This window comes from Myxine glutinosa, chromosome 1 (genome assembly GCF_964187855.1).
Source record: "Myxine glutinosa chromosome 1, kmMyxGlut1.1, whole genome shotgun sequence".
Taxonomy (NCBI): domain Eukaryota; kingdom Metazoa; phylum Chordata; class Myxini; order Myxiniformes; family Myxinidae; genus Myxine; species Myxine glutinosa.
Genome location: NC_136261.1, coordinates 132984474 through 132999299, shown reverse-complemented (window position 1 = coordinate 132999299; position 14826 = coordinate 132984474). Strand labels below are relative to the sequence as shown.

The following is a 14826-nucleotide window of genomic DNA, read 5'->3' as shown; positions in this document are numbered from 1 at the left end:
GGTTGCGTGTGTGACAAGGAAGAATCGATTCAATTTTGGTGAAGATCCGGATCCGGCTAGTAGAATTGTTTAAGTGATTCTTCACCATTGAGTGATATGGCCAACCAGGTGGAGGTATGCTCTCTACTGAGTGCCGTTCTAGTTCTTTAACGTGCCTGTGTTGATTGGCGCCTATCTCACACTACTAGCGCAAGCTCACTGCTCGAGTACACTTGGTAGGCAAGATGGCGCCTGCTGGCGAGTTGGCAAGACTCTCTCTATGTACAGCACTTACCAATGCAAAGAAAGTTTGAAGAATGAGAGTTGATTGTCACCTGTGATCAAAAACTTTGAAATGCATGTTGAATCGAGTATTTTCAAGACCAACTAGAACCGCACTCAATACAGTGCATACCTCCGCTAGGCTGAACGGTTTACATTTTGTATGCCACTGATAGGCCGGATCTGCTGACCTGAACCAAAATGGAATTGGCTTCTTCTCATCATCGAACCAACTCATCCACCAAGTTTTGACATAATCCATTAATCCAGCCACACCTTTTTGAAATATTTTGCGACATGTATATCATTTTTGGCCCCATATCTCAATGGTGACAAATTACTGAAGAAATTAAAAATTCTCGGATTCGGATCTCAACCAAAATCAAATCAATTCTTCCTTGTTATTCACCAAACCTGCCTACCATGATTTATTTGAATCCATCCATAACTTTTTGAGACATCGTGAGCTCCATATCGTTTTTGACCACATCTCTCAATGGTGAAGAATCACTTTAAAATTCGAGTATCCGGATCCGGATATTCATCAAAATTTAATCAATTTGTCCTTGTGACACACTCAACCTGTCCAACAAGTTTCGGCCGAATCCGTCCATAAATCCTGGACTAAGACAAACAGACAAAACAGACAAACTGGTGAAAACATAATATCTGGCTACCTTAGGTGGAAGAGGTAAAAATGAAAAATAAAAAACACTCTTTACGGGATATTTAAAAAAAATAAAGTAAAAACATAAAAGATAAAATTATTATTTTTCGAAAATACAAAATAAAACTGATTTTCTGCTCGAGTTCAGCAAATTGCTTTCTTTTCATCACCGCAACAATCTTCACACGGTGATGCTTCGTTTTACGTACCTGCTGTCACGTTCCCAAGAATGCACGAGTCCACTTTGCTGCGGCAAGAAGTCTGATGCAACAGAATATCATAGATTTGTGAGAAACTGTTGGGGAGATAAGGGTAGAAAGACATTTGTTACTCATCATCTAATCATGGATAATGCATTTATAAATGGGCATCTGGAATTGCTGTGAGGATGGCAATTATTCCTGAATGAGAATGAGTAGTTTGGTGCATCATTATTGTGAAATGGGTATATTCAACCGCAACATAAAATAAACACTGAAGCATGAACGGAATGGAGTAGTTAATCCCCCCTCCAATCCCTTGCATATTAATATTAATGTACCTGTTAACACACCTGCATAGGTCCTAGTGTATTGGTTCACGTGGATGATAATTTATGGTTATATGAGTAGACTAGCTAGAGCCACGGTGTCTCAAGGCCTGCATCTTCCCTCATTTCCCCCTCCCCATTGTCCTTATATCCCCCCCCTCCCAACCCCCACAAACTCCTTACTGTGTGAGACTTTACCCCAAACATGTCAAGGGCACGATGGACCAAACGGCCTCATTCTATGTCTAATTTTCCTTGTATTTGGAAGAAAGAACCTTTTACATTGGTGGATGCTGATTTCCTTCTTATTTCTTGCATTCGCAAGTATGGAATGTGGCTTGCAACTAGCATTATGTGCCCATCACAAGTCGCCATGACTTGGCCGACCATGCTGGTGGGGTCTTTTACTTCGACCACTCCAGTTTTTGTAAGGATAGTACTTTAGATACAGCTCTGATGAAGGAGCAATGGATGATATGTGTGAAGCCAAGATGATGCATAACTTACACACTGGACTTGGAGGGTGTTCAGCTCCCATAATGATATCACTCTTGTAAATCTTAATTACATCTTTCAAAGATCTGGAGGTGCTGTTGAAGCATAATTTGCAAGTTACTATAATTATCTCTACCACCTAGGGCGGAGGTTATGTATTAACCCCTATGTGTCTGTTTGTTACTTGCAAAATCAAAGATGCGCAAGTATATTGATTGGTCTGGTCTGTTATTGCGTTTGTATGTCAATAACCTACAGGTCATATTTCAATCTTCAAGAAGCTTAACCACCTGGTAGAGGAAGTGACAAGATGGAAGCGTATTGTTTTTGAGGTCAATAGACCAAAAGGTCAAATGTCAAGGTCACAAATTGCCAATTTTCAACTGATTCAATTGATATCTATACATAAAGTCATGGCCAAAAATATTGGCACCTTGCACTTTTTTCAAATAATGCACCATTGCTTCCAATTTTTTTTTTTAAATTAATAAATATTTTGGTATCCACAAATGTATTTGTTTGGTTTGCAGTGGTACAAAACCCAAAAATGTGAAAAAATTACTAAATCTTAGCTTATTCCACACAGAAATCCGAAAATGGCCCGGATAATATTATTGGCACCTTTTAGAAGTTGTAAGAAATAATTAGATTTGAAGCAGGTGATTCTCCTTTACTTTGGAAAATAACTCACCTGTGGTGTGTTCCAGATGTCTGCAATATACAAATCACTCAATCAACCAGTTTGAATAGAGAAAAGGAGTCATTCTGCTGTTTGGTGTCACTGTGTGTACCTCAATGAGAATGGAGAAAAGAAAGAAAACCAGAGAATTGTCTGAGGAGGTCAGACTGTAGCTGTAGCCAAGCATGGACAATCTCAAGGCTACAAAAGTCCATCTCCAGAGACCTTGATGTTCCTCTGTCCACTGTACGCAATGTTATCAGGAAGTTTAAGGCCCAGGGCACTGCAGCCAACCTCCCTGGATGTGGCCACAAGAGAAGACTTGAACGAAAATTGCAGCGAAAGATTGTTCAAATGGTGGAGAAAGTACCTCGATCAACTGCCAAACAGATTCAAGCAGATCTTCAGACACAAGGTACGACAGTTTCAACTCGCACCATCCGTCGCCAAACTCAATGAAAGGGGGTTTTATGGTAAGAGACCCAGGAAGACCCCACTGCTGAGAAAGCCTGACAGGAGTTTTCCAAAACACACCTGAACAAGCCAAAATTCTTCTGGGAGAATGTCCTGTGGACAGATGAGACCAAATTAGAGCTTTTTGGTAAAGCACATCATCTCTATGTTTACAGAAAACAAAATGAAGCCTACAAAGAAAAGAACACCTTCCCTACAGTCAAACATGGAGGAGGTTCAGTGATGTTTTGGGGTTGTTGTGCTGCCTCTGGCACTGGGTGCCTTGAATGTGTGCTCATGAAATCTGGAGATTACCAAGGTATTTTGGAGCGCAATGTTCAACTCAATGTCAGAAAGCTGGGTCTCCGTCGAAGGTGATGGGTCTTGCAGCAGGACAATGACCCCAAACACACTTCAAAAAGCACCCAGGAATGGTTCAAGACAAATAGCTGGACTGGTCTGAAGTGGCCAGCAATGAGTCCAGATCGAAATCCCATTGAACACCTGTGGGGCGATCTGAAAACAGCAGTTGGGAGAAGGAACCCTTCACATCTGGGAGAACTGGAGCCATTTGCACAAGAAGATTGGGCCAAACTGCCAGTAGAGAGGTGTAGGAAGCACATTCATGGCAATAGGAAGTGCTTGACTGCAGTTATTTTGTCCAAAGGCTTTGCTACCAAATATTAAATCGAGGTTGTCAATAATTTTGTCAATGCCATTTCTTTGTATTTTCTGATTTAAAAAGATATATTAAGTTCTGAATCAAAAACAAAGGTTTTGTACTATTAACAGTGAAATAAAGAATTGTGGAGACCAAATACTTCTGTCAATTTCAACTTATTTTTGGAGAATATTGTGAGTTATTTCAAAAAAGTGCAAGGATGCCAATATTTTTGGCCACGACTGTATATATCTGCACAAACACTTTGGACGTTTTATGTCCCTTTATACCCCCCCCGAGACCATTTTGTCCATTGCACCCTTTAGACCCAATGACCCTATTTATATACGTTGGACCCATTAAGACCCTTTTAGACTTTTTAAGACCCTTTAGACTCCTGAAGATATTTACTCTCTTTAGACCAATTCGACCTTATAGACCCTGTTTGGATCCTTTAGACGCCTTAAGGCTTCTTAAAAACCTATAGACCTGCAACTGCTGTTGAAACATACCCTTTTGACCTTGAGACACCTTAGACCTTTTAGACACCTTTAGACCATTTAGACCCTCTTAGACGACTTAAACCAATTGACTTTATAGACTGCATAGACCCCTTGACCCTATAGACCCATTTAGACCCCTAACACCACTAAGACCCTTAAGACCCCCAAGATCCTTAATAACCCTTAAACGCCTAAGACCATACAGACAGCATTAGACCCTTTAGGCCCCTAAAACGCAGAAGACCCTATGGACAATACATACCCCGTTAGAACCCTTAGACACTGTCGACTCCATTAGACCCTTTAGAACCCTAAATACCACTTAACACTTAAGACTCCTAATATATTGTAGACCCTATTAGAACCCTTAGACCCCTAAGACTTCCTATAGACAGCATTAGACCCTTTAGACCCTTAAGAACCCAAAGTCCCTATAGACCGTATAGACGCCGTTAGAATCCTTAGACCCTGTCGACTCTGTTAGACCGTTTAGAACCCCAAAGAACACTTCAACACTTAAGACTCCTAATATATTGTAGACCCTATTAGAACCCTTATACCCCTAATACTCTATAGACAGCATTAGACCCTTCAGACCCTTTAGAACCCGAAGTCCCGATAGTCTGTATAGACCCCGTTAGAACCCTTAGACCCCATCGGCCCATCAGACACTATAGAACTACAAGACCCTAAAGAGCCTCAAGACACTACATACCCCATTACAACCTTAGACCTTGTAGAATCTGTTAGACCCTTTAGAACGCAAATACCCCTAAGACACTCAAGACCCTGTTAGACCCTTAAGACCCCTAAACTTCCATTTGACAGTTTAGACCCATAACTACTGCTGGGGCATACCCTTTAGATAATTTAGACCATTTTAGACATTTTGGACCTTTTAAGACCCCATTAGACCCATAAGGCCAGCCACTTCGACCCATTTAGACACTTCAGACCCCTTAAAACCTTTGAAGACCGTTTATACCCCTTAGACTCCTGAAGACATTTACACCCTTTAGACCACTTGACCCTAAGACCTAAAGACCCGTTAGACCCCTTTAGATCCTAACCACTATAGGAAAATACCCTTTAGATCTTTAAACTCTTTAAGACCATTATAGACCCCTATAAACCCTTTACACACCTGAGATCCTTCAGATCTATAGACTATTAAACCCCTTTAGACACACATCAAACAAACATTAAAAGAGTCTTCTTGCAATATCGAGACTATATTTTTTCAGCAAGCACCTTAATGCACAATCTCCAGCCACCCAGAAGGTGGGTACCCAGCTAGGTTGAACAGAAATTGCATATTGGGTCACTAAATTGGTTAATCAATCAAAACCTAAAAGCACATTGTTTTTGAGGTCAAAAGCTCAAAGGTTCAAAGGTCAGGGTGGCATAAAATTGTCAATCAATTGATTCAATTATAAAATCATCAATTATCATTCAATTGACTTAAAATTTGAACAGGGTTTGCATATTGGACCACTGAAGCCTATCGCTTGAGGTCAAAAGGTCATAGAACAATGTCACACAAAATCATCAATTTTCATCATATATTAACTTGAAATTTTAACAAAATTTGTATTTTGGTTCACAGACCTGGTTCACCAAAAATCAGAACGATCGATTTCGCTATTTGACATACCAATGGTTCCCATGACAACATTTTCACCCCATTATAACCAAATGGGCCTTTTTGTGAATTTATTATATTATACTTCGGTAATTTTTCAAGATATAAAATTGAAACTTACGCAGCTTATTTTTAGGCAAGTATAGTATACGTGAGGAAAATCTGGTCACACTTAGTCATTGGGCAAGGTCGAGGCAATCTAAAACATGCAAAACACCAATTAGGCTGCAATTATAAAATGTATCTACAAAATGTTTATGCATAGCATTCAATCCTGAAAAAAAAACTTGGTAGGTCAAATTACCATATTGCTGTTTCCATGGAAACTATTGCTTATTTGGATCTTGCAAGTATAGTGCGCTATGCATGCGCGACAATTTTTCTTCTTTGTTTGTTTATCTGTTTGTGAACCACCATAGATTTGGACAATACTTGGTGGACAGGTTGGGAGTGTGATAAGGATGAATAGATTCGATTTTGGTGAAGATACGGATCTGGATCCGAGAATGTTTCAAGTTATTCTTTACCATTGTAAGATGGGGCCAAAAACGATATATAACCACCTTTAGAGGCCATTTTCCCCCGCAAAGCGGGGGTTGGCCTTTTTCGGGAACCGTGGTTGTTGTTTTTCGGTCCCCTTTTTGAAGCAATGTTTTACGGCCGGATGCCCTTCCTGACGCCAACCCTTTTTGCCGCCTTTAACGACAAACAGGGAATTACCAGTGAACTGGTACTCAATTAGCCGACCTCGGAAGGATGACAGGCTGAGTCAACCCCCCTGGCGTTAATTCAGCGATCGACCGGGATTCGAACCCAGGATCCTAGGATCCTAAGCCGGCACCCTAGCCGCTAGCCCAACACCAGGGCCAAAAACGATATGAAGCATGATATTTCAAAAACGTTGTGGATGCATTAAGACAAAACTTGGTGGATGAGTTGGTTAGGTGACAAGAACAAGTGATTAGATTTTGGTTCAGGTCAGATTCCATATCCGGCCTATCAGTGGGATACAAAACATAAACTGTTCAGCCTGGTGGAGGTATGCTCTCTACCAAGTGCCGTTATAGTTAAATCCCCACCTCACCTCCCCCCAAGCCCTCCCCCTCCCACATTTCTCCCGATGTCCCTGCTCTCAAATGTTGTGTTTGTGTCCTTCCCCCTCTCTCCCCATCTTGTCTACCGCTCCCCTTATTTTTGTGTTTTATGTGTCGGTTTGACTTTTTGTATGATTAATGTTAGCTCTTTCACGAGCCTCGATCTTGTATACAATTTTTTTTAAAATAATCTGTCAATGGATAACATACTGCCATGGGTGGGGGAAGTGGGGGTGCTGAGGATGCTGCAGCACCCCCTGCTTTTTCTTTATTGTTTAACTGCAATGGCAATTAAAAAATATGATATTAAATATTTTTTATACCGGGATATTTTGGGATTAGTGTAAGCAGAGAGGGTGGAGATTTGATTTTTATGTTTCATTTACTTATTTTCAAAATTTGTATTAAATATTATTAACTTCAGCACTCCCAACTCAAAATGCTTTCCAGCGTCCCTGCATGTATCACGTAAAGTGTATGCTGTCATGTATCACGTAAAGAGCACATATAAATGCAGATATTACTATTATTACCATTATAAAAGTTCAGGGTGTTATGAAAAAGTTTGGGAAAACAAGTGAAACATTATATGGGAGGCATGAAAGTGTTGTTCTTCTTCAATGTCGCGATCTCAGGCTCATTGAAGAGCATTACATAAATTACAGGTTTTTATTATTTTGGAAGCAGCCTGTGGCTGCTGGTTGCATCTTTCCTGGAAGTGCTGCTGTGCTGCTGATGCAGTGCCCCCCTATTACCAGTAACTTGGTACTCATTTTGCCGACCTCGGAACGATGACAGGCTGAGTCCAGTCAACTGGTGTTATTTGACGGCACGCTCAAACTCAAGACCTGAAAATCTTAAGCCAGCCACCTTAACCCTTAAGCCAACACGAGGCTTAACCACATGTAGGATAAGGGCATCAAGAGACTTTCCACAGTTATTTAGCATTGCAAATATTATCAGTCTTTCCAAGTATTTTAAGGCTGCTGGGCCATAGAAGTTCACGGTTCACGTTTCACGTTTCACGTTTCACGGTTCACGCGTGTAAAGAAAAGTGGACAAACGTAGTATGACTTGCTCTGGGCCATAGAACGCCTTACATGTTTCACGTTTCACGTGTCACGTTTCACGCGTGAAAGGCGGAATGAACATGCACACTTTTTCTATGCGTGAAAACGGAGATCTCGGTCGACCTGATTATTTTTAGACTGACATCCGGGCAAAACTTCCGAAACAAAATGGACGACTACCGAGAACAGTTGATCGAGTTAGTGAGAGCAAGGCCCCTGCTGTGGGATCCGCGTGTGGCGGATTACAAAGACAAGGACCAGAAGGCACAAGTTTGGGAGAACTTGAATGGGCGTCTGAATTCACCGACAGGTTAAGGTTTATTGTTTTCGGGTGTGTGCGCGTGTGTGTTTGTTTAATTGTGTGTGTGTGTGTGTGTGTGTGTGTGTCAATGCGTGTGTGAATGTGTGTGTGTGTGTCAGTGTGTGTGTGTGTGTGGTTGTTTAATTGTGTGTGTGTGTGTGTGTGTGTGTGTGTGTCAATGCGTGTGTGAATGTGTGTGTGTGTGTCAGTGTGTGTGTGTGTGGTTGTTTAATTGTGTGTGTGTGTGTGTGTGTCAATGTGTGTGTGTGTGTATGTGTGTTTGTGTGTGTGTCAGTGTGTGTGTGTGTGTGTGAGAGAGAGAAAGAAAGAGAGAGAGAGAGAGAGAGAGAGAGAGAGAGAGAGAGAGAGAGAGAGAGAGAGAGAGAGAGAGAGAGAGAGAGAGAGAGACAGACAGACATACAGAGTGAATGAGACAGTGATAAAGACAGAGACAGAGTGAGAAGTTGGAAACGTGTAAAGATTTATAATCCAAATTCGCTATTAGCAACACAAAAACCTGTACTACTTGTCTTTTCATTGTGTTTTAATTGATGTCATTTGCAATGACATTTTGGAATAATGTGTTCCTGTTGCTAGTGATCATTCTTCCCTGGGGGCCATAGAACATGTAAAGATTGATATTTAATTTTGTTCTGACTGCACTACAAAATACAATATTAGTTGACATTTCAGTCTGTATTAATTGATTTCATTTACAAGTACATTTTGTAGGCCTACGTGTGAACAGGTGAACAGCCAAGCGTGAAATCCTATGGCCCAGGGTCCGATTGTTCACGTGAACGTGAACCGTGAAACGTGAAACGTGAACCGTGAACTTCTATGGCCCAGCAGCCTTAAGGTGCCATGCAATTAGAAGAGTTTGTACATAGGTTCTTTCATTAAAAAGAGTAACATTTTAGGTTTGACCAGCAAAAGTTACTATTTTTTTTTACCAACCTGCTTTCATCACAGTCTCGAGTAGCGGGGCCAACCTGGCCTGGTGCAGGTTGGAAAAGCAGTGTGGTATAGGTGCACCCAGGCTGGGAAGCCATCAATTCTGGAGGGCCACTACTCCTGCCATTCAGAGTCAAATTGGAGACCTGCAAGGATGAAAACAAAACAGGGATGTTCAATACAATGGTGTTTGTGGGGTGTTGTTCAATTGCAGGCAATTTTCAGAAATAAAACGAATAAAGTTGCAACAGTCAGTGATGATTATTTCAGCATTTTCAGCAGAATGTATGCCAGACATGTAACAAGTAAATTCAAGTTTTACACACGGACCAGTAGAGGTTGGCACAACAATAAAATACATCCAATTATTTATTTTGTACGACGAGGAACAACAACAACAACAACATGCATTTTAAGGCCACTTTCCCTGCTAGAGCGGGGGTTAGCCTTGCGGTCCCCATGACAATCTTCTCCATTTTGCCCTATTTTCTGCATCTCTCCTTGTTAACCCCCTTGCCCACATTTCTTCTTCCACCATCTTTAGCCAAGTCCTTCTCGGTCTTCCCCGTCCTCTACTTCCTTCTACATTCATTTCCATCACTCTTCTCAACCAGTCACTTTCATCCTTCCTCAACACATGACCAAACCATCTCAACCTGTTCCACTTCACAGCATCAATCACAGGCACTATTCCCATCATCTTTCCCAATTCATCATTTGTCTTCCTCTCTCTCAACCACACTCCGCACATCCACCGAACCATTCGCATTTCCACCCATTCCACCCTTCGTTGCTGCTCTCCGTTCATTACCTATGTCTCGCTCCCATAAATCATAACACTTCTCACACATGCAGCTTACACCTTTCCCTTCAGCTTCAACGACACTCCCCTCCTCGTCAGCACGCCACTCAGTTCCCGAAACTTCTTCCATGCACATCTCACTCTAGCAACCGATGCCGAGTTTGATCCACCTTCTCCATTTAGCATGTCTCCGAGGTAGGATACACTACACTGTGGGACAGTATCACTGTGTGATACACGACACTGATATCCTACACTGTGGGATATTTAACGCCCTCAATTAAAGCTAGTCGATGGGACAACCTGCTTTGGGGTGGGCGTTAAAGACCCCACGGTGACCTTTGTGAAGAGTAGGTGAGCTATCGCCAGCACCATGGCCAAACTCCAGATTCCTGCCCTGACTACTGTTGGGAAGGCAATGGCAAACCATCCGGTATAACCCTTGCTCAGGAAGCTGCTTCAGCGGAACTGCCCCTCTGTAAAGAGTATGGTATATCAGAGAAAGAGAGAAAGAGAGATGGGGGCTTTGTACAAATTACGAAAGGAAAGGGATGTGTTTGATCGCTTTTGAACGTTTAATTTGCTTCAACGCAGCAAGCAGGAGACTTCATCGTAAAGCTGATTAATATTTATTTTACATGTTTGTTTGAATTGTGACACCCACCTTCCTCTATATTTCCTTGAAGCCCAGGAACCTAATCCCATCATTCCCACAGGAATTTGGTTTTAACCAACGCGGTTTTGAATATCGTGGCATTTTCCAGGAACGAAACCCCCGTAATATTTAAGGGTTTACTGTATCAACAAAATCACTACATGTGTGTGATAAAAGCGAATCGCTATATGTACGCTTTTGTTATCGGCTTTTGTGGCTCCAGGCTCTTCTTTCGAGAAGTCGAGAACTTGCTGACTAACGACATGCAAATAATGCTGAACTACCTTGTAACCTGGTGCCTAAAGCTTGGCATTGGAAAGATGTTGAGAGCTCTCTGTTTTTCACATACAAAATTGTACAAACTGGCCATAGCTGCTAATGGTGAACTGATAAAGTTTGAGGCCAGTCCAATCTACCTCGGTGTGTGCCTTTGCAGGAGCTTGACCTTCAGGCCACACCTGACAAAGATCAGCAAGAATGTCAACTCCGGAAATGCTCTCATATGTGGGTTGGTCGGTAGGAAATGAGGCGCATCTCCCCATGTTTTGCACTAGCCCTTACTTACGCTCCTGCCGAATACTGCTCAGTCGTTTGGGAAAGAAGTACACACACATCTAAAGTGAATGTTGCGCTTAAATAGTACATGTGAATAAAAGCAACCCCACCATCTTACCTGCCGGTGCTATATGGTATAGAACCACCTGAAATCAGCCGCCTAGGCCACGTGTTCAACATTGTTAAAAAATCAGCTGACTCACATCATCTCCTACATTATTGTATTCATGAAAGGTGAATGCCGAACGCATCTCAAATCTTGTCATCCACTGGCCAATGCAACACAACCTCTGATCAATTCCCCATTTTCTTACAGCTGATCGCTACAACAATTTCCCACAGATAAACTCGCCTCGTGAACTTTATCAATGAACCCACAGTTCGGCCACTGGGCTGGAACTTAGGGCGATCAACTTGGGTTTGCCTGAACCAGCTTCGCTAAGGATCAGAGAGCGTTGCCTACAACATCTACAAAATGGGATTTGCTACTTCCCCCCTGTGCGATTGTGGAGCAACACAGACCGCTGACCACATTAACTATCAATGCATCCTCGACAAACCCCCAAATGGTTTACAATCACATCGCAACATTGATCAACAAACAATAGAATATTTAGCACAACAAGATTGGTGATTTGTCACATACAAATGGTGATGAGATGATCAACAAAATATATACACTGCCAACTGGGAGAGCGATAAAAGAGCAGGGACGTATAAAATAAATAAATAAAGAGTTGGATAGATTGGGCATAGACAAAGAAGGCTCATTGGAATGGATAAGTAAGAGGTTATCTCACCTGGGATGGAGAACAAATCATAATAAATGCCCAAGATCAAGGAAACTATACCACCTGAAACCTGCATATGGACACAACAACCAATGATATACAAACACACCTTTGTTATTTCTCCTACCTGCCCATCAAGGATCCACTTTGCCACTTGCACAAACTGCTCCTCTGAAGTTTTGCTGGCATTGCCTTGCCAACGAAATGCCCTCACCACATTGTCTGTATACCCAATGACAAGCTCGCAGAGCCCATCACCATCTGCATGTATAAGTACACATGGCACGGCATCATCCCCCAACCTAATACAGGATGCTTTCATATAAAATGTGTCACCCTGAATGTTAAAACAACCATGTTAACATGCAAAAGTTTTGAAGCTAAAGTGTTGGCTTGATTAACTAGTTAGTACATCAGTCTACAGTCTAACAAATGCATATACAAATATTAGTGAGCTTCCAATGTTAAAAAAAATCCATTCGATAAACTGATGAAAGTATGCAAAATCAATTGAGAAACACACTTCAAACATTTTTTTTTTAATACAAGATCGAGGCTCATGTAAGAGCTAACATCAATCACAAAAAAAACACAAATGGACACATAAAACATACAATAAAAGGAGCGGGAGACACGCTGGGGAGAGAGAGGGAAGCACACAAGTACAACAGCATAGAGCAGGGACATCGGGAGATCTGTGGGAGGGAGAGGGCTTGGGAATGGGGGGGGGGGGGGGGGGTTCCCTTGAGGATGTTGATGACATTTGTGGTTCAAATTGAAAAGACCAAACCTGTACAGTGCCAGTGGAAGGCTGAGCAACCCACAATTCTCACTATGAAAAACGAACTTTCTGTTATTACAGGTCTTCTGCATTATATTCAATGGATGTTAAATTGGGTCATGTTCCAGCTGTTAGCATTAGTTGGTGGACATTATAGATTCCATGATGTCTTTCACAAAGATGATGAGACATATCACCGACATACTAGCTAAATTCCCATCCCTGTGGGAGCCCCCTTGCCCCTTCCATCCTCCACCTGTTGTCCCTTCCATCACCTTGCTCCTTCTGCTCCATCCAGCACCAGCCCTTCCCGAAACTGCAGCGTTGCAAGAATTTATCATGACATTATCCAATTGTCAAAACTCTTCAGATGCAAGCAGTGTACCCATCAGGGCTGATTTGTTCCCCTGTTCTCCACCTGTGGAACCATTTTTCTGGTCTCTTATAGTCCTGTAGTTAGTTTCATGCCTTCAAGAAAACTCTCCACTATGATTGTCTGACATCACAGCCTTCTACAACCTTTTATACCCCCCGTAGTCCTACTCCCACCGAGTCATCCATCTAGCTCCTGCTTGCTATTATGCTGCTTGCCTGGTACTCATCAATCCAGACATAGTTTGGTGGTTTGACACGATTTTCATAACCTAGACATAACAAACAATGTTTATCCTTTCGCCAGTCTTTGCAATTGTACTTTGCTCCATTTCAGTGGCAAAGAACCACTTTTCTACCCGTAAGAATAGCACTTGCTGGAAGTATCACCTTTCTCAGTTATTTATCATCAGCAGGCACTCTGCCCATTAAGTAAGTCCATCTCCAGGGACTGAATGGCTGGATTAAAATGAATCAACAACAAAAAGTGTCTGCTGAAGTAGAACTCCTCTTCTTATCGAGGGACTGCACGGAGTAAAAATTTCTGACCTCATGAGTAGTTCATGGTGAAACTAGAACGGCACTCGGTAGAGCGCATACCTCCGTTAGGCTGAACATTTCATGTTTCGTATCCCACTGATAGTCCGAATCTGGATTCGGACCTGAACCAAAATCAAATCGGCTTGTTCTTGTGCCCTCACCAACTCGTCCACCAACTTTTTCAAATATCATGCCATATATCGCTTTTCGCCCGATCTCTCAATGGTGAAGAATCACTTAAAGATTAAATCATTGTCGTATCCGAATCCATATTCAGATCTTCACCAAAATCAAATGTATTCGTCCTTGTCGCACACACAACCTGTCCACCAAGTTTCGTCCAAATGCGTGCGTAACTCTTTGAGATATCTTGCTATGTATCAGTTTTAGCCCAATCACTCAATGGTAAAGAATCACTTGAAGTGCGGTGCTACGCGCGCTACTTGCTTACCAAGGAGGAAGCGGACAACGCGGTGAATTAAAAGAGTCTTTATTGAAAGAGCCCTACTGTAGCACTGCCGTGCTCGGGGCTGTGTGCCCCGTGTATATCCCGAGGCCACGCCTACCCCTCGGGTGTGACCGCCACCCACTTGGTGCGCGGAATGATGCCATCACGCCAGTGAGCTTTCGTGTCCGCGACACGCGCCCCCCCAGAATTCCCGCGCACCTGGAGGGTCAGTTTGCGGGGCAAACGGATGACCCGGCCGAAGCGCCCTCTGGCGACTGGCGGCATCCGGGGTGCAGGGATGCCCGCTGGAATGCCTCCGGCTGCACCCGGGATGGGTGCGGGGCCTGGGGGCGGCGTGCGTGGGCCGAGCCACCGGCGGTGGGTGGTCCACGTCGAGGTGGGCCGGCTTGAGGCGGTCCACGGAGACGCGGTCGGGAGTACCGCCGATGTCCAAGGTGAAATGTTTCACCCCGGTCTCCAGCACGCGGAAAGGCCCGTCGTACGGGGGCCGCAGTGGTGTCCGGTGGGCGTCGTGCCGGACGAAGACGTACTCCGCGGTGTGAAGCTCCGGGG

The 14826-nt window shown here is 42.9% G+C and overlaps 1 protein-coding gene across 6 annotated transcripts in view; it reads right to left on the bottom strand.

The window, feature by feature from the left end:
- ITFG2 (integrin alpha FG-GAP repeat containing 2) overlaps positions 1 to 14826 on the bottom strand; it is a 143594-nt gene that overhangs the window by 98220 nt on the left and 30548 nt on the right. For all 6 annotated transcript variants that reach the window (XM_068118560.2, XM_078777236.1, XM_078777227.1 and 3 more), the window contains exons 5-7: positions 12240 to 12373; positions 9313 to 9455; positions 1138 to 1223 (exon numbers count right to left, since the gene is read on the bottom strand). In XM_068118560.2, coding sequence (XP_067974661.1) covers positions 1138 to 1223; positions 9313 to 9455; positions 12240 to 12373 — 363 coding nt within the window. The remainder of the gene's footprint in view (positions 1 to 1137; positions 1224 to 9312; positions 9456 to 12239; positions 12374 to 14826) is intronic.